General features: G+C 41.1%; 2 protein-coding genes across 3 annotated transcripts in view; one reads left to right on the forward strand and one right to left on the reverse strand.

The window, feature by feature from the left end:
- Positions 1-989: 989 nt before the first annotated feature.
- On the forward strand, positions 990-12,689 carry cacng1b (calcium channel, voltage-dependent, gamma subunit 1b). Its single transcript, XM_053612831.1, has 5 exons — positions 990-1,260; positions 7,065-7,139; positions 9,568-9,705; positions 9,941-10,212; positions 12,355-12,689. The coding sequence occupies exons 1-4, from the start codon at positions 1,020-1,022 to the stop codon at positions 10,171-10,173; spliced, it is 687 nt and encodes a 228-aa protein (XP_053468806.1). The 5' UTR covers positions 990-1,019; the 3' UTR covers positions 10,174-10,212; positions 12,355-12,689.
- Positions 12,690-14,323: 1,634 nt separating this feature from the next.
- Positions 14,324-20,482, reverse strand: part of helz (helicase with zinc finger) — a 52,994-nt gene continuing 46,835 nt past the window's right edge. For both annotated transcript variants that reach the window (XM_053612693.1, XM_053612700.1), the window contains exons 26-31: positions 19,772-19,854; positions 19,160-19,613; positions 18,274-18,514; positions 17,429-17,924; positions 16,562-16,784; positions 14,324-15,284 (exon numbers count right to left, since the gene is read on the reverse strand). In XM_053612693.1, coding sequence (XP_053468668.1) covers positions 14,941-15,284; positions 16,562-16,784; positions 17,429-17,924; positions 18,274-18,514; positions 19,160-19,613; positions 19,772-19,854 — 1,841 coding nt within the window. In that variant the 3' untranslated portion in view covers positions 14,324-14,940. The remainder of the gene's footprint in view (positions 15,285-16,561; positions 16,785-17,428; positions 17,925-18,273; positions 18,515-19,159; positions 19,614-19,771; positions 19,855-20,482) is intronic.

Here is a 20,482-nt window from a genome sequence, read left to right on the forward strand (position 1 = left end):
AAACTGAACCCCCACAAAGGCAGACATTTCCATTCCCACAATGTCTAACTTGAACATGATGATCATGATGAGGCCAAGATTACTAAAAAAACTGCTAATATGATTTGAACACTGTCTTAAACACATAAAATGACTCAAATTACCTGTGCGCCATAATAATTACATACCACTTACTGGCCTGCTCATTGATTTCATTCTTGATTAGGAATATTAGCATTTTGAGTGGAGTACTCTGTTAAGGTTACAGTGCTTATAGAAGCCTTGTGCCTGACTAATATGTAGATAATGGAGAGCCAAGAGAGAGGAAGGTAGGATGGTTTCCTCCTGGTATTGGAGGACTATTTGGGCACCCAGATTGATTCACTGCCTCTCCCCCTCACTGACTGATGGAAAGTGGATCAGCTTGTATAAACGCCTACTCTACTAATAAAGGCAGATTTCCCATGAGTCCCTGAAATAAAATGAGAGAGCCAGCCATACAGGAAGTGATTAAAGCATAATGGCCTATGAAGCAACCAGACAAATGTAACAGAACAACACAGGTACAGAAAAAAAATACAGCTACCTGGACATTTGTATTCTGAAAAGAAAGAATAAATTCTATTGTGTTATTATTTAGTTCTGCACTCTATGAGGTGTTAACAACTACCAAAATTCTGCAAGTGGCTTTAGCCTCCAAAAAAATAAGGTGTCCAATGTTAAGTGGACTGTCTCAAAGAGCAGGTTGAGGTATATTAATGAACCAGCCTCTTCAGGACAATTCACAAAGACAGTACATCTTAGCCACAGCCCATTGCACTAAATGCCTTACAGGGAGGGAGCGAGATGAAACTAGGGCACCGTTATCTGGCCCCTTTTTTCCATGCAGAAGCAGAGATCTGTGGACAACGAGCTGCAGTGAGGAATCTGTGGGTTGTCGTGTTGAGTTTTGGATTTAGCCGATAGACCCACAGCATAAGAGTAAGGGGAGAAAGTACACCACCTGTCTGCTACTTGCTGAGCGTAACTTCTGTGCAGCCATGCTGAAGGACAAGAAGACCAAAGTGAAGATCACCTTCTTGGTCATCGTTGTGGGCATCTCATCCATGCTTGCAGCCGTAGTGACAGATCATTGGGCCGTGCTGAGCCCCAGAGTAGAAAAACTTAACACCACCTGTGAGGCAGCCCACTTTGGGCTTTGGAAGCTCTGCAAGAAGAGCATCTTCATTGTGGAGGAAGACCCTCAGGGCAAAGGCTGTGGCCCCATCAGCCTGCCTGGAGGTAAGGGAGAGCATGTAGCATTCATAGAACCCCGGACCTCATTTTAGGCATTGACGAACTCTACTTGTGCTGCATTTGATTATGGCGAGTCAGTGAATGTATTAGTGGAGGAACTGCTAGACAGCCTTTTTGATGTGAACTGAAAGGGTAATCAGGGAGAAGAGAAAGCCACACTCTTATTCAAGTGAAGCACATACTGAGGCAAGTAATACATATTGATATAGTACTATTCACCTCTCACTCTTATCACTGAGCTCACTTTCCAGTTCACAGGTTACTGGAAATTGCATGGATTCAGTAAATGCAGTAAATGAAGGCATCTTAGTACATATAAAATGAATAAGTTAAATTAATGTGCTGATAGATTTTCTAGTGTAAATAAATGGAGATCAGATCTGCTTATGGGAGATCTTCTGTTGAATTATTGATATGGCTAAGTTCATAATTATGGATTAATAGAAGAAATCAAAAGTGTTATTATTATTATTATTATTATCAGTAGTAGTAGTAGTAGTAGTAGTAGTAGTATTTAAAGGGATCCTTTTGCAGTGGTCTATGTAGAACTCTCTTTGTGGTACACGCTTAGATTTAAAAAAATAAAATAAAAAAAAAATAAAAAAAGTTCTTCAAGGCTTGTTTGGAAGGTTACCAGTTGTGAAACCTGTTCAGAAACGGTAACACTTGATCGTAGAATTTTATATATAATATTTAAGGGTTTTCCCAAAGGGACAAACCAAAAGAATCTTTTAAGGGTACAGGATTTAATCAGAGGCACAATGGCTTAGTGGTTTGCACGTTTGCCTTGCACCACTGGGGTTGGGTGTTTCCTCTGGGTATTCCAGCATCCTCCCACAGTCCAAAGACATGCGTTGTAGGCTGACTGGCATTTCCAAATTGTCCTTAGTGTGTGAATGTGTGTGCAATTGTGCCCTGCTGTGGGTTGACTCCCTGTGCATGGTGTCCCCTGCCTTGTAACCCGAGTTCTCTGGGATAGACTCCAGGCTCCCCTGTGATCCTCTGTATTATAAGGGGTACAGAAAATGGATGGATGGATGGATGGATTTAACCTTTTTTCTAAGAGTGTAGATAAAGAGTTAAATAACATTTGGAAAAGAATAGCTTCACACCATTATATCTCTACATTGCAGAACCTGTTGATTTCGCATGATTGATTTAAGCAAAATGAAAGTGGTAATATCAGTGTTGAAGAAATGGCAGAATAGATGACAGGGTAGACAGATAAACAGCAGAGGTATGACTGATAATTATATCCCTCAGTCCAGAGTGTGAGGCAGTTCACTATTTGAGAAGTAATGCATATCCTGTCTTCCTCGTCAGGAGGTGATAAATGGAGATTGCACACTTCATGTATGTCCCACTGGCTGCAGGGTGTGATGGGGTAAGCCCCAGTGCTCAAGTGGGTGTGCTAGGAGGAGCTCCCCATGGCACAGCCCAGACATTAAACCATAATGATGGCAGATGTCTCATAGCACAGCAGGAAGGGTTACAGCTGCTGTCACACTCTGTTCAAGTCCCTGAAGTTTATTTCCATTGGACTGATATATTCTCTTTATATAGATAGTTATATAGATGGTTACATTGAAAGGGGATTGTAGTGGTTTCACAGCCTAGATGGCAAGGTCACATAGATATGCAATGCTAGATAACTGGGTAGTGGTGAGTGTTCTGGTGGAGTTCTGTGCAACTGATCTGAATATTGAGAGGTCAAATGCCAAGACTGCCAGAGAATCTATCTCTATCTTGACCTCTATATTGACGATTCTCATTTGTAAGAATAAGTGACCCATGTCTGTCTTTAATATATATGCGCACATTGATTTATTGAGCAATAGTTCCCAATACTCAGTTTCAGTAGGTTCCTTCCACTTTTGGTTGAATTGATTCCCCAAATATCAAGTAAATCAGCAATTTCCCTGTCCTTCCACTGAATGTGCTGTTGCCATATCTATTGGCTATTGGCTGTTGCGGTCCTCCACTGTTATTCTGGCACGCTGACGACATATATGTATGATGAAACTGTATGGGTGATGCCCACAAGTTATTCCTCATATAACTGTATATGATGGAGAAAACTGAGTGATCTATGCATTTGGTCCAACCAAGTACTACACCTCCTGGTGTAAGCAATTTCCTTATATTAAGAGATGATTAACTGAATCAGGTGTTTGGCACAGAATCCTAATAGCACTGCTGAATGAATCTGAATTTTCCTGCAGTTATGGGTCAATAGCAACAGTGAAGTCTCACAGCTGGCTTAGAACACAGCAGGTTTGGAGGAGGGGAAACTCCAGCAGGCCAGGTGTGATCAATTTCACACCAGCTTAGCATCCACACGGCGTCAAGAAGGGCTTGATTTTGATAGCTTCTTCTGTCGTACGAATGAAGCCATGAGTAAACACGCTAGCACTTAGTCCATCACTTCCCCCTACTTCACACTTACTCACGCAGTTCCATGGCTGCACTCCCAGAGCTACCTCCAGCAGTTTGATGTTTATTTGTGTGTGTGTATCTCACTGTATCTGAGAGGGAGACAGTGAGTGAGTGGGAATGAGAGCCAGTGAGGAAGCAAGCATTGATGAAAGAAAGCAAGAGAGACTCTTGAATCTCTCTATAAAAACCCAGCAACCCTATGAACATGAAGACAACTAGACTAGATCAAAAGACTATTAGAGGAATGATGGATTGCCTAGTACATGTGGAGCCCATGTCAAGAAGAGCAATCACAACTGTAAGACAATTTTCTCTGGAGGTTTTTCCAAAAAAGTGCTACACGGACCTCTGTGGAAGGTGCTGTGCTGGTACGACCCAGATACGTCTGCGGGTATGCTGTCTTTTTTTTGTCCACCGTTTAAAATGACCCAGAACCTGATGGTCATTTTTTGCAAGAACAAAATAGGGCAATGCTTTATTTGTGAGCCTATCTTTAACAAAGCTGTCTCATACATAGCCAAAGAGCAAAGCACAGAAAGCTTAGACTCAAGGCAACTGCCGTGCCTAGTGATGTGTGTGTTTACACTTGTCTCAAGGGGGAGGGAGTTTTAATCAAGAAGTAAAAACCTAATGTGACAGCCACTGCAACCTAGTAATTGACTTCCTCCCCGGGATAAGTGCTTCTATTAACAAACTCGCAAGGTCAATGATATGGTCCGAAACGCTTTATTTGGATGCTTGTTTTGCTCATCTGAGCTGGGTAGAGCTCACGACTAGGGATGCTTGCCCTGGGCTTAACAGATAGACGGTCTAATAAACAAATTTGACTAGATAGGGAATGAGGCATGAGGCCTCAGAACCAGTGTAAAATGCCATTTGTTAGCAGAAGCTCTTTAGACTGAGATTCAGACTGAAGGCTTGTATCTCTTGGTCTGAAAAATAATGTAAAAATATTAAGCAAGGACATTTGGATAAAGACACAAAAGTGATGCCAGTCGCCTACAAACTTCCAAACAGACCATTGCTTCTGTCATTAAGGTTACAAGGACATAAAATACATCCGTGCTTAGAGAATCTTTTTTGCATCTACCATCCAAATGGTTCTTTGGTTAGTCCGTCTAGACGAAGGGCATTCAATGAAAAATATGTTAATGTCTGGATAAGCAACTAACATGACTGAACTTTGAGCTACCTTTTAATGCTTATTCATTAACAATTTGTTTATGACTATAAATAAGAGAATTTGAAGAGGTTATGTTTTTTTTCATAGTGACACTTCACATTGACTTATTGACTAGTAGCGTGGACTCTGAAAAAGATTCAGAGAACCCTTGTTTTACATTTTATGCAGGGAGAATATATACTTTGTTATTCATTCATCCTCAAACATTTTCATCTTTTAAAAAACAAGCTATGCTGTCAGTTCCCTACTCAGGTTAAATGAGGTTAAATAAATTGAAATTCTATGAAAGTCAGTGAAAACTCTTCCCTTTCTGAACTAACATCTCTAGCACTGTAGTTAATATTTTCTTTTTTTTTTCCCCCTTATGCTGATCAACTCTGCTAAAGTATTTCGGTCTGTCCACTGAAATACACAATATGGCAAAATGTTTGTGGACAAATGACCATCACACCCATACTTGCTTTTTCAACAACCCATTACAGATTTAGTCCCCCCGCGCCCCCCCCCCCTCCCCCCTTTTGCTGTTATAAAAACCTCCACTCTTCTGGGAAGGCTTTCCACTTGGTTTAGGAAAAAGGCTGTTGGGATTTGCTCATTCAACCAGAAGAGCATTAGTGAGGTCAGGCACTGATGTCAGTGAGGAGGTCTGGAGCGCAGTTGGCATTCCAGTTCATCCCAAAGGTGTTCGGTAGGGTTGAGGTCAGGGCTCTGTGCAGGCCACTCAAGTTGTTCCACTCCAACCTTGGTAATTCATGTCTTCATGGACCTTGTTTTGTACAAGGGGGCACTGTCATGCTGGAACAGGTTCGGGTTTGACTCCTTAGTTCCAGTGAAGGGAAACAGTAATGCTGCCGCATACAAAGACATTCAATAAAATGGTGTGCTTACAACTTTGTGGTAACAGTTTGGGGAAGACCCACATACTATGTGGGTGTGACCATCAGGTGTCCACAAACTTATGGCAATATAGTGTAATTTGCTTGGGTTTGTTTTGAGATCCTTTCAGAAAACAGAAGCCCATTAGAGAGCTAGAACCATTAACAATTCAAAGAACCCTTCAGGAACAAATTTTTTTAATGATACAGAATCCTAATTTGTGTAATTCTGCTAGTAGGTGTGCTCATGTTGTGTTATTTCTGTCTCTATTGGAAGATCCAAGCTAGATGCAAGACCACATGTTTAAACTAAGCCCCCATCCCAGTTCTCCAAGCTCCATTGAGGGATGAAAACCCTGTAAATCCCCAGGAGTAAAGACTTGTAATAAGGGCGGTCAAACAGGGTTAATAAATGATACCCTAAAAGTAGCACGGCAGCCCTTTCCTTTGCACTCCTCATTGAGCCTTAACTAATACCATAGATAGGAACAGCCTGTTGCTAGGTAACCTCCTCACAGCATGTTTTTTTTTCCTTCTCTCCTCACCCCTGACAGAGATTCTGGGTCCAGAGTAACAAACAGCTCCTCTGTTCCTTTGTCTGATTGCCCATCTCTCTCATGCTCATTCTCTGGACAGAGATGTTGCTTTATGAGTTTAATCTAACAGAAAGGTGTCAGACTCCCTCCACACCTCGATAACAACACTCCTGTGCTTCCCCCATGGGAACTACAAAATGGAGGCATCATCTCTAGAGCGTTGAAGGGAGGTGGAATTGTTTGGTCGCAATGTGAGTGGTATGTGGTGCAGGGCTTTGGCCTGTTTTAATAAAAAACTGGGCCGACTGCAGTGTGAAGGTGACATGAGGTCAGAGTCTCATCTTCTGCTCTGAAACAAGCAGCAGATGTTTAAGAGTAGGTGGTGTAGGAGTATAACCACTCAGTGCCGTTTAGATTTTCCTGAAACGTGAAATCTAAAGTGATAAAACCAAGCTTTGCGCTTAGCTGAGGAAATATAGTTTGCCTCTCTCTCTAACACACGTGCATACATAGATAAACCTTTATCTTGGCATGCTGCCTAGAAAATGAGAACAACAGCTGAAAAACAAGTGCACTGATATACCCTCTGTCCACTATATTCACACTCGCAGAATACCTTGTTTGTGACTGAACGTCCAGCACTGGTCTCAGGAGGAAATGGCAGCTAGGCTCATTGGCAGTGCAAGTGCGTCATAACGACAGACTCCAGCAGCACCTCCAGCCCTCAGCTACAATCACTGTTTTCATCTCTTTTTGCAGTCAAGAACTGCTCCTACTTCAAACACTTTACGTCAGGGGAGGAGGCCGAAGTTTTCGAAGTCAAGACTCAAAAAGGTAAGTGGCCTTCTTCAGGCTTGTCTTACCATGGGGACATTGATGCATATCAAAGGGGTAAAAAAAAAAAAATCAGTTCCCTGCACTAATCCAAGCCTGCTATTACCATTTTCTTCTCTAATGTTCAAGGTTAGGATTTGAGAAGAAGAGGTTGAATGGCATGAAATGGAAACATATACCCACAGATTTCAATAAAAAAAGAAAGAAAGAAAGAAAGAAAAAGTAGAGGAGCATGGAGGAAGGTTGAAGCACATACAAAAATACATCAAAAGGCTCCACCACAGGCTGCTTTAAACAGAGATTTTTGTGTTTGGGAATGTGTGGGTGCTCAAAAAGGAGGGTGCAACATCTCAAACTGTAGTTGTGGTTGAGTTTCCAGGAATGCACCTGTGCATTGTTTCACTTATATCAATTCAATTAGAATTTTTTTTCTTTGTGTACATTTTTAACAATAGACATCATCACAAAGCAGCATTCCAGAAATCCAGATATGGATTTAGAGCCATAATGAACAAACCAGAGGTGACAGTGGTAAGGAAAAGCCTCCTGAAATGATATGAGGAAGAAATATGGAGAGGAACCACACTCAAACAGATAACCATCCTCTTTTGAAGGACACCAAGAGTGGGTGTATATATATATATATATATATATATATATATATATATATATATATATATATATATATATATGATCAAGAGCTGACAACTCAATTCCCACTTTAAAATCCAAACAAGATCTTGAATTCAGTTAAGGGTAGGCTGGCGGAACAACAGGTAAAGATGTTGTGCCATAGCACCAGGTTCTAGGTCCTGTTCCTTTCTGTGCACATGTTTCAGTTCTCAAAGTCACTGTTGGCTTTTTTTTCTCCACAGTGACTGTACTCTCTATCCACTATTCTATCTAGCCTATTTCAGTCAACTGAAGTCTGACACTTTATTATATTTTCTAGTTTATTTAATGTAATCAGGAGCACTTTTTAATTGGTATGACGTGAAAACATTATAAGCCTACATTACACAGCACAATCTCATACCAATCATATAGGCTATGTATTTATGTAACGAACAAGACAATTGTCATATCATTCTGCTTACTCTTTTTGATGCTCAACTCTGATTCAGTTGACCTGTAATGGCACCATGTGTTTGTTTTGTGTCATTTCAGTTACCAAAGAATACTAAATAGTAAAAATACTAAAGAATGCACCAGAGTATAGCTTTATTAATCATGTTTCCACATTTCACATCTCTCCATCTCCCTGTTAGGTCACACATACTGTGACGTGACAGAATGAATTAAAACCGAAAAACATTAACGGATAAATTGAGAATATGTCTCTTATGAGTTTTCCCACCGGTTGGCTGTGAAAAAAAGTGTGATGCATTGTTCTCCATTTCAGCTCAAAAAGGCCCTCCAAATGCCCTGCTATTGGTCAGTTGATCATCAAATTGATTTGTGTTGAGGTACTAGCCACATAAAAACTCACCAAAATGAATTTCTATTAATCAAGAATGTAATGTAAATTTAAATGTAAAAAGGAGGGCACGGTAGCTTAGTGGTTAGCACATTTGCCTTGCAACTCCAATGCTGGGGGTGTCTCCGCTCTGTATAAGTTTGCATACAGTATTCTCCCCATGCTTTGGGGGTTTCCTCCCCCAGTTCAAAGACATGCATTGTAGACTGATTGGCATTTCCAAATGTGTGTGAATGGGTATGTGATTGTGCCCTGTGATGGGCTTGTCCCTTGCCTTATGCCCCAAGTTCTATGGGATATACTCCAGGTTCCCCTGTGACCCTGTCTAGGATGAGCAGTACAAAAAATACATGGATGGATTCTCCCCTCCCCCAAACTTTAACCTATAGAAGGTAAAATCATTAGATTAGACATTAGAAAATCATTCAGATCTGGAGCTGCCTGCACTATGCTGTGATTAGTGTTTTGTGATTAAAAATCAGAATTGGCTGGGATAGTTTACAGTGCACTTCAGAATTGTTTCCCTTACAGATGTAGAATGTGTTACATGCGTCTTTCATGGCTGAGAAAATATTCTGGTTACTGAGAATACTGTGGCTCATTGTCAAGCATTTTACACTCGTCTGTCAACTCTAGAAACATCAATTGCTGGTTGAACAACCAATACTCCTGTAGCGTATTACTAATTAATGATGCAATAAAAGCAATGACAGTCTGGAGAACAGACTGATTAGTGTTATGATGTGATCAAAGCCATTCCTGTATAATGGAGCTTGGACTGTCCGGCAAAATTTGAAAAAGTAAGGTATGGATGGTAAAATGACATGATTAGGTGGTGTGGTTTTACCTAAATCTGTCACATGAACATAGAGTTTAACACGTTCTGTTACTGGGTTCTCGGCTAATTTCCCTTCAGGGTAATATTGACTGTACTGTTATTCACCATTTTAGAGTACAACATCACAGCTGCTGCTATAGCCATCTTCAGCCTGGCCTTCATGACACTGGGCAGTCTGTGTCTCCTAGGGGCCTTTGGAAATAGCAGAGACTACCTACTAAGACCGGCTGGCATGTTCTTCGCGTTTGCAGGTGAGATCAGTGCTAACACCTCTTATTGTTCAAGTTAAACTCATTTGGCATAGTTAAAGTTCATGAAGAAGGGCAGAGCAGTGGGTGATTAAGTCCAACAACTCAAGGAAATCTTTCATTTCTGGATCAGCATAGAAGTCATAAAGACCTTGGAGGTCAATGAACAATATTCTGGAAACCAAAGAAACCACAAGCTTTCACTCTCTTCCCTAATGTATGCATGACCTCTTTTCAGGTCTCTGCATAGTCATTTCAGTGGAGGTCATGAGACAGTCTGTCAAACGCATGATTGACAGCGATGAAACCATCTGGATCGAGTACTACTACTCGTGGTCCTTTGCATGCGCCTGCGCTGCCTTCATCCTGTTGTTCCTCAGCGGGATCACCCTGCTGATCATCTCCATGCCTCACATGCCACGGAACCCGTGGGAGACCTGCATGGACGCTGAACCTGAGCCCATGGACTAGCAGAGCACCTTTACCAGTCATGTCAGGGTTTGGCACACAGTAAGAACACATGATAAAGGAATCAACACATACAAGGTGTTGTAAGAAAGTTTTCTATTGACTTTGTTGGCATTGTGTTTGTTGGAAGCAAATGCATTCATGCTTAGAGAAGGTTAAGTCTGCTGTTTTAGACAACAAAATAGCATTTCATCCAGTGTCAGAATTTCCCATATGTGATGCTTTTCAATTCATTTAAGTGAGGATTTTGTCATTTCGAAATATTCTTTAAGGTTCACTATGCTATGCGAAGTGGAACTAAGGATGCAAGTATGCATTTTCCATTACCCATACAGCCCAGTTCTCTGGGTATTTGATGTTATAGTAAAGGTTTATTATTTAGGATAATTAAGGTTGTTTTATATTATGACACCATTATTATTACATAATGAAGAGCAACAACCGTTTACTGAAGAATTAAGTCTCTGAGTAATAAAACAACTTAAGAACTTCTGAGATCTTGAGGTAAAGTATAAAACGACTCATCATCAAGAATCATCAAATTTGTGGTGGTCTGGGAAACTCGCCGGATGTCACTGCGGCTGAATTCTGGAAAACAAACGGTCAAATTTGTTTTAAGAAAGCATATGTACACTATATGTGGATGCCTGATCATTACAGCCATATGTGGGCCTTCCCCAAACAACTTAGAACATGGCACCTTTTGTTTGAACCCACCCATTTTTCGATGATCAAAAATATTAGGACATGTGACCGACGTGTATCAATGTTTCTTGTGTTGACATTTTTAACATTCGGTTTCAAATCCACTTTAGTTAAGGACTCTTAAGAATTCACAAAGTGTTTTCCATGATTAGTGGTTTCCAGCTCTTTTTGAAATCACTGCTTAAATCACTGTTAACTTGGTGATTTTTGTCTGTAGCCATGACTAAATATCATTCTGTAAAATAGTTTGCAGGTGTAATAATGATAATAATTATTGATCACGTATACATATGCACAGTGAAATTCTTTCCTTCGCATATCCAAGCATGTCAGGAAGCTGGGGTCAGAGTGCAGGGTCAGCCATGATGCAGCGCCCCTGGGGCAGAGAAGGTTAAGGGCCTTGCTCAAGGGCCCAACAGTGGCAGCTGGGCAGTGCTGGGGCTTGAACCCCCGACATTCTGATCAGTAACCCAGAGCCTTAACCGCTAAGCCACCACTGCTCCCCACTGTAGTCCAGGGGCCACAGTTGGTCCTGGGCCCGGACTTTGGAGACCCCTCTGGTTTAGAATGTCTTTGTATGATGTAGTATTGAGATTTCCCTTGACTTGAAGTAAGGAACCCAAACATGTTCCAGCATGACTATGTCCCTGTGCACAAAGCGAGGTCCAGGAAGACATGATTTGCCAAGATTGGTGTGGAAGAACTCCAGTCCTGACCCCAATCCCACTCAACACTTTTGGGATGAGCTGGAACATGACTACATGCCAGGTCTCTTCAACCAACATCAGTACTTGCAAATCCCCACAGCCACAAGAGCATTAGTGAGGTCAAGTACTGATGTTGGCATTTCCGAAATCTAGTGGAAAGCCTTCCCAGAACAGTGGAGGTTATTATAACCGTAAAGGGAGGATTACATCTGGAATGGGATGTTCAGCAAGCACATGGGTATGATTGGTCAGGTGTCCACATAGTGTATATTTCACCAAAACAATGTAGATCTGTATTTGTTCAGGCAAATTTCTAACCCTGCCTTGGTTGTCTGTCTGCAAAGATCATGACGGGAACCAGTTTAACAAACACAGTAGTACATGCAGTCAATCCATCTGAAAACATCTAAAACCTTGTTAGTTAAGAGTGATTTCCTGTTACATTGAATGTCATCCTTTGATCAAGTTTTTGGATCGTTAACATGCCATAGCAAAAAACGCTCCAATGCAGCCACATGGTCGAGAGAAGTAATTTAGTCAGCAGAATTGAATTAATCAGTGATTGTTACAGCACCAGAGATCAGTCGAGTGAAGATACGATGGAGTCTTGTGTTTAAATGCCACAAGTGACGTTTACATCAGGAATGTAAAAATGTGACCATGTGAAGGGTTTTCGGTGACCGTCACACACACAAAACAAAATGACATTATTAACACCTCTGTTTTAAGTGGCTCACTCACCAAAACAGAATAACGACTGTTGTTTTTCCAGCAGCAAATAATGTCTACACTCAACGGCTGAACACAGAGCTGGAGTTCTAACGATGGAAGCAAGTCCAGGACTGCAGGGGCAAATAAAATCGCCATTTCTCTTTGTTCTCAGGACAAATGAGAAACAAGACAAGCTGATTATGTCTCTCTCTCTCTCTCATGTGGCTCTCAGGTCACAACCCACCAGTGCCCAAAGTCTAAAGGAACAGGAATGTGTTCATTCTGCTGTGGTCTCTCTTATGTAGTTGTCATATCTAAGCACAACCCCAATTCCAAAAAAGTTGGGACGCTGTGTAAAATGTAAATAAAAACAGAATGCAATGATTTTCAAAGCTCATAAACCCATATGTTATTCACAATAGAACATAGAAAACATCAAATGTTTTAACTGAGGAAATGTACCATTTTAAGGAAACAGTAAGGTAATTTTGAATTTGATGGCCGCAACACGTCTCAAAAAAGTTGGGACGGGGCAACAAAAGGATGGAAAAAGTAAGTGTTACTAAAAAGAAACAGCTGGAGGAAGATTTTGCAACTAATTAGGTTAATTGGCAACAGGTCAGTAACATGATTGGGTATAAAAAAGTATTTTAGAGAGGCTCTCTCAGAAGTAAAGGTAGGATGGAAGCATATGTTGCTCTAAAACCTGTACATACCTTTCAGCTTCGATGGTGCCTTTCCAGATGTTCAAGCCGCCCATTCCATAGGCACTAATGCTCTCCAATACCTTCGGAGATGCAGGCTTTTGAACTGAGCACTGGTAAAAAGCCGGATGGTCCCTCTCCTCTTTAGTTTAGAGGACACGGTGTCCATGGTTTCCAAAAAGAATTCCAAATTTGATTTGTCTGTCCACAGAACACTTTTCCTCAGACCATTTTAAATGAGCTTTGGCCCAGAGAAGTCAGCGGTGTTTCTGGATCATGTTCACATATGGCTTCTTCTTTGTATGATAGAAGCTTTAACCAGCGTTTGTGGATGACACGGTCAACTGTGTTCACAGACAACGAGTTCTGGAGGTGTTTCTGAGTCCATGCAGTGATTTCCATTACAGAGTCATGCCTGTCTTTAATGCAGTGCCGCCTGAGGGCCCGAAGATCACGGGCATGGAATATTGATTTTCACCCTTGTCCCTTGCTCACAGAGATTTCTCCAGATTCTCAGAATATTTTGATGATGTTATGTACTGTAGATGAGATATTTATAGTCTTCTCAATTTTACATTGAGGAACATTATTCTGAAATTGTTTCCCAAATTATAGATGCAGTTTTTTGCAGATTGGTGAACCTCTGCCTGTCTTTACTTCTGAAAGTCTGCCTCTCTAAGATACTCCTTTTATACCCAATCATCTTACTGACCTGTTGCAAATTAACCTCCAGCTGTTTCTTTTTAGTAACACTTACTTTCCAGCCGTGTTGCGGCTAGAAAAAACTACCCTTTTTTTCCCCCTTTAAAATCGTACATTTCCTCAGTTTAAACATATGTTTTCTATGTTCTATTGTGAATAACGTGTGTTTATGAGATTTGCAAATCATTGCATTCTTTTTTTATTTACAGTTTACACAGTGTTCCACGTTTTTTGGAATTGAGGATGTAAAAATAGGACATTAATGGATTGTAAAGAATGATTTTCCTATCTCCTATTCATAATCAGCTGCATTAACTTCATATTGTGAATTCACGTATGCTTAAGTGATTGTAAGATGATAAGTATTATACAGCATGTGATTTTTACTTTTCTTCCACATAAATTATTTCATTAATTTCCCCAAAAGCTGTAAAAAAAAAAATTGTTTCTATCAAGGCAAATAACTGCCCAAATCTCATATGAGCAATGTTTAGTCTATAGATTTGCAAACTGTTAATTTTGTATAGAGAACATTCTGAAATCTCTCATCCATCACAACCTTTAGAAATTAACATAAAAGAAGGTCTTACTGTGGCAATGTAAATGAAGCACACAGATTTCATCTCTTTTATTTATTTATTCTTATGTACAGTCTGAGAAAAGTTTGTCTACAGCTATACAACTTTTTATAATAATTTTTGTCCGAGTTGGTTCACCACTCAGCTGCTGGCACGAGAAAACACACTGATAATGATTAATGAACTCATCATTAAAAAGCCAGCTGGTAAATAAAATCACTTCAACAACTTTACTTCAGATAATAGATACAATGAGAGCAGACATAATTAGAAGAAAAGAAAGACGGGCAGCTAAGTGGTCAACCAATTTGTGGTGTTTTTAAAAATCTTTTTTTGTTTGTTTTGTTTGGTTTTTATGAACTTTTGCGTGTTTTTCTTCAACATTTTGGTATTTTCTTTATATATGCTGATTTCCGTTTGTAAAACCACAGATGTCAAACTGTAAAAGAAACGACTAACTAAATTAAGTAAAAAATAATAAAACACAAAAGGCTAACTATCCGACCAAAATCAAAAGCTGTTTTTTTTTGTTTTGTTTTTTTTAAATTGTTGAATTTTTTTTGTAGATTGTTATTCAATTTTTTTTTTTTTTTTTTTTTTTTTTTTTTTTAAGCATTTTCACTCAATAGGGTGTATATAATTCATATATATTCATATATTCACTTACTTAAAATACGAGTAATAGCCATTGCTACTATTGGAACTCCCTATGCTAAGGTCTTGTAACAGAGAGATGGGGTCGCTGTTCTTTTTGGTCTGCTCAGGCAGCGGGCAGCGGGGCTTGGGGGGAGCTCGGAGGGCGCTGGCGTAGGACATGGCAGGGGGTTTGTTGTGGCCTGAGGCTTGCATGGAGCCCACTCCTCCCGGGTCTGGGGGGGTCTGCTTGCTGGGTAGAAGGGCTGGAAACTGTCCATGCTGCTGAAGCGCTGCAAGGCCAGCGGAGTGAGGAGGCTGCTGCACACACTCAGCTTGGACGTGTTCCTCTGCAGCATTCACCGCCTTAGAAACTGAAAAGGGGATCAGCACAGAATTATAGGCAATGATGTACAGTGGTATACAGTGGTATACATCATATACACCATATACACCACACACACTCCCACATACATACACAATGCTGCTCAAAAGGCACACATAACAATATTAGTTAAACCCAAAATGCCTTGGATGAAATGACATTGTTATATATAAAATCTGACTCAAAAAGCAGCAAACAGGAAAAAACACTAAAATTCAATATTTTGTTTGACCATCCTTTGCCTTAAAATTGCATCAGTTCACTTAGGTAAACTGTTCCTGAACCTGAGATAGTTCCAGACACTTTGGCTGCAGCACGTATTTCTGAAAGTAACATCAGGCAGCTTTCTAAAAAGTGGTGCATTACATTATATGCTACTTTAGAACAGTCTCTAGAGTTTACACACACTGGTGTGAAAAACAAAAAACGTCCAGGGAGTGGGAGCTTGGCTTGTTGATGAAATAGAATGGCCATAACACGTTGAACATGGAAACGCATGGGCTACAACTGCAGAAAGCTACATCAGATGGTCCACTCCTGTCAGCCAAGAACAGAAATCTGAGGCTACAGTGGGCACAGAAAGGCTGAAGATTGGGGAAGAAAAAAAAGACCAGGCAATGTTCTGGGTTTTTTGGGACAGTTTCGGATAATACCCAGTTTCATCTTTATGTAGAAATAAGTCTCACATGGCTTCCTATTCATTATATATTCTTACTACATAAGATATAATACAAGGTGGTGTTGAACCAACATGGTACACGACATACACAATTCAAAAATCACCATTTGTGATTCAGCCACAGAAGTGCCTGTTTGAAACTGTTACAGCTGAAAGTAAGGTGACCTTTAGGACATGTCCTTTGCTTATTTTTCTATTTAATTTGATTTTTTTTTTTTAAACAAAAACAAATGTTATGTGCATGTTATGAATGGCATAAATGTATCCACAATACAGTACAACATTTCATATGAATTGAAATTTTTGTCTCTGAATATGTAAATATTTTGAAAGCAAAATTGGAATTGAAAACCCTGCTACTGATGCGTGCTGTTATGGCCGATTTGATACACGCTGCTCTAACACGGTTAAAAGTTAAGGCTACAATAAAAAAATAAAAAACGACATGACTGGGAATGCTTACACATCAAAAACGTGCTCCTTAGCAGAGTTGGGTTGTAAGTAAATCTGCTCATTTGAAGCATTCTCCTCAAAGAAATATAACAAAGAGCTTCCAACAGATTTCAGTGTTGCACCTAAAATCTCACCTAAAATATCCCTCTGAGGGACGAGGTGACTCGCTCCATTGCATGGAATGTTGTGGAGTGGAGCGGGGCCTGGGCTGGGCCACAGGTCTGCAGGGGGGTATGTGAAACAGGCTGTGGGATCCTGAGACTCCTTACACTGCACCACACTCTCCCCGTATGGCTGAGGAGAGCTGGAAGATATCCGCCTCTGGTACAGGGGCCGCCCGGGCCCTCTTGGTTCATACTGAGAAACAGAGGATAAGAGAAATTTGGTCATGCCTTATTTTTAACCTGACATTAAATAAATACTACAGAGATTTTCAAGCTAATGTTTATATGCTGATAAGCCAGAAGATAAAACTATAAATTAATTTTTGTTGTTGTGAGAAGACAAGAAAAACCTGATTACACAAAATTCACTTACAATGCAAGGACAGTTGTTGGAGCAGTCAATAGACTTTCATGCAAAACAGTTGTGTAGAATTAATATCTGTAAATTAAGCTCTAAATCTGTATAATTTATAACAACTGCTTTTACACTTCCAGTAAACAGGTTTTGTTCTTTTCTTAGTACATGGAAACCTATCAAAATTCCAGGTTTGTGCTAATACATACAACTACAGATGCAGTATGCAGAGATTTAGCTGAACAGCCACAATTTATTCCTTTAATTGGAATAAGCTAAGAAACTTAAATAAGACATCGAATCTGTTCCATTAAAACAATATTTAACAGAAGAAAAACAAACAAACAAACAAAAAAACAGTTTTTGCTTCTACACAAACTGCATTAATTTCCTATGTTCTACTTCTATACTACGTACAGTATACTAAATGGAACCAAAGAAAGAAATTTCTTTTCTTGGATGCATTCTTTTAGGAGTCGCACCTCTTCTAGACTGTGCAGGGCGTTGTGAGGGGCCTGGAGCTGCTGCTGCTGCTGCTGTTGTTGCTGTTTGTGCTGTTGAAGCTGAAGCTGTGTGAAGGGGCCCTGCTGCAGGCCAAATGCCAGCGTCTGGGACTGCTGTGTCCCGGCATGATGCCAGTGAGCCTCAGGCAGAAGGTACTTGATGGGCACGTGCTCAGGGGGTATAGGGAGGGCGGCCTGGCTGAAGGCCTGCTGCTGGTGAAAAGGGAGCTCACGACTGGTCTCTGGGTAAGGGAAAGGCCCCGGGGCCGGAGTATGATTGTGAGTGTTGGAACTGCTGGAGGTGGATGACGGGAGGGCAGAAGAGGCAGTAGAAGGTGAGGGCAGCTCTCCAGGAATGTGGGGCTGCTGTACCTGCCGGTACTGTAGCAGGCGTGACTGAGGAGGGGGCATTTCAGCAGCTTCACGTGGCTCGTACGACTCCTGCGGGAGTGACTCACGTGGGAGACCGGGATACCTGCAGATGGAAGGAGTGGAAGAAAGAGGCCACATTAGAATTTCATAACTCAACAACCAAATTCCTAATGACCATATTAAAGAGAGAGAAGTGCTTTCCTACTCCACAACCTGGAAGGCAGGAAAAAAGTGGGATATATAGTGAAACCTTCCCAGATGTGACCATATGTGGTTATATCATACCTCTAAAGTGCATCAATATAATAGGTACGATGTAGGTGCACCTGATGAAATGGCAACTGTATTAAACTCGCTAATTAACAGGTCATTCAAACTGAATAAAGATATATTGCATAAACCCTCTTTCAGTCATACTGTATTGACCAGTTTTGCATAGAGCTCGCACTGACCTGGGCATGGGTGCTCGGGGATCATCCTCAGCAGCGGTGCCCAGGCCCCAGTTGGCACGGAGCAGTTGCTGGGGGAACCGCATGCCTGGCTGACCTAGGTGTGCCAACTGCTGGGCCAGGGTGAAAGGAGGCACAGTCCCTTGCAAGAAGGGCCCTGGCTCATTCCACTGGCCTAGACGCACCGGCTGCTGCTGCTGTGGTTGAGGAGCCATCGTCTCCATGCCAGAACAGCTTTGACCATCTGAAAACAATGCAGGTTGTAAGTGTGTGTTTGCAACAGGCATGAACATAAAAGCCTATTCATTTTCATTAAAACAATTTAGTCCGATTTTGTTGAGAATTCATGGCGACTCAGTCAAATAAAAGCTACCAGCATAAGCTGCCTGGCAAGGTTTGGAAAACCTGCTGCTCATTAGACTAGCAAGCAGATGGACAGATCAGATTATTTAACAGCAAAATGGTCATGCATTACACATAACCATATTGGGGGCATATCAGAACTTGATTAGGGCAAAACAATCAACATTATCACACAAATATTGACAATTATTACCAAATATTTTGAGCTCTACAGACAGCACAGAGACTGCAACCAAAAAGTCTGTGCAGATAAGTTATCATGTTTAATTTTTTGTTATAATTCCTAATTTTATTTTATTTTTTAATGATCATCAAAACCCCTTGAACATGTCTTTTCTGAAATGGCAGGCATGTAAATAACCAAAGATGCTTTACTGATCATTTACGGTCATAATGAGAAAATGATGCCACCCCCAGGCCCTTGACACTGTCAGTTCTCTGTTCCAGTCATGCAGCGTTTTGATTCTGGGTTGAAGTGGTGAAGTGCCAACAGTGACTCTAAAAGCAGCACAGAGAGCATACGTACCCAGCGATTCGCCAAGCAGCGAGTCGAGACTCTCCTCCCCGAAGCTGTTGAGGCGCATTGGCTGCTGATGGGGTTGGTGCTGGGGAGGCATTCCTCTCACAACGTTCTTCAATTCATCAGGCACAGTGCCCATCAGGCTCTCCCCTCCGTCAAGGCCGTCCAGCCCCGGAGAGTGCAGGGTGCGCTGGGCCAGAGGATGTCCGCTGAAAAACGAGGGAGGGAAGGCAGACGGCTGTGGCTGTTGGGTCTGCACACGTAGGGGAGGTCTGGGAAGGCCATAATGTGCCAGGGAGCCTGGAGGGGCATGGGGGGCAAATGCTGGGTGAGGAGGGGGTAAAGGGAAGCCGAGTGGCGGACGCTGAGCAGGTGGGTCTTTACGTAGAAGACGGCTAGAGGGAAACACCAGGCCGGCGTGGGTTTCGGGGCTTTTGTTCTGACCCGGCTCGGGTTCTCCCTGGGAAAGAGGGCAGCCGATATAACAAGACTTAATCAACTGATCAGTATTCATGGTATTTTCTGATTGTAAGTGTTTATTACAGAATGCATGCATTCTGTTATGTACTCAACAAAGTCTTATGTAATGATAAATAAATGGATGAATGGATAGATCACCTGTTTCTCCTTCAGCTCAGAAGCTTTCCTTTCAGGTGTCAGCAGCCTGCTATGTTCGACTTTTCCATTAATATCAACCTTTCCTGTAAAGAACATGGTGCATCAGTACATTTGAGCCTCAAACCAGCACACTATGAAAAGACCGTTGCATGAGAGCTACACCAAGACTCGCTAACAAATTAACAGAACAGTTTCTCACCTTTTTCACAAATACAAAATGCATCAAGAGTAAACACAGGTCACTCTAAACAGCATGGCTGCTTTTCTAAGATATTTTCACCTTCCACTGGTTTGCTAAAATTGTGAAAAGTGAAAGGCTTTCTGGTTTACATGATGGGCAAATGTGGAAAAAAAAAACCCATTTAAATTCACAGATTTTTAAATCATATTATTCATATCATTCTAAATCATATATTTAGCCATGTGTGCTAAAAGTAAACAATATAAATTTTTATTATTTTCAGATTAAAAGCATAGCTTTTAAAAACATAGCTTAAAAGAATAGCTGAGGAAATATTACAAGCTGTAGAAGCTGTAAAAGACATTATCAGGAAGATCATCTTATAAATCTTATAAACACACATGCTCGTTTACAGTAACTATGGCTCAAGTGGTAGGGCGGGTTGTCCACTAATCGTAGGGTTGGCGGTTCGATCCCCGGCCCACATGACTCCACATACTGAAGTGTCCTTGGGCAAGACACTGAACCCC

The sequence above is a fragment of the Ictalurus furcatus genome, chromosome 2 (assembly GCF_023375685.1).
Source record: "Ictalurus furcatus strain D&B chromosome 2, Billie_1.0, whole genome shotgun sequence".
NCBI lineage: Eukaryota > Metazoa > Chordata > Actinopteri > Siluriformes > Ictaluridae > Ictalurus > Ictalurus furcatus.

Coding starts and splice junctions, on each gene's coding strand:
- cacng1b (XM_053612831.1), top strand. CDS start 1,020: ATGCTGAAGGACAAGAAGACCAAAGTGAAGATCACCTTCTTGGTCATC. Junction 7,140..9,567: donor CGAAGTCAAGACTCAAAAAG/GTAAGTGGCCTT, acceptor TCACCATTTTAG/AGTACAACATCACAGCTGCT. Junction 9,706..9,940: donor CATGTTCTTCGCGTTTGCAG/GTGAGATCAGTG, acceptor ACCTCTTTTCAG/GTCTCTGCATAGTCATTTCA.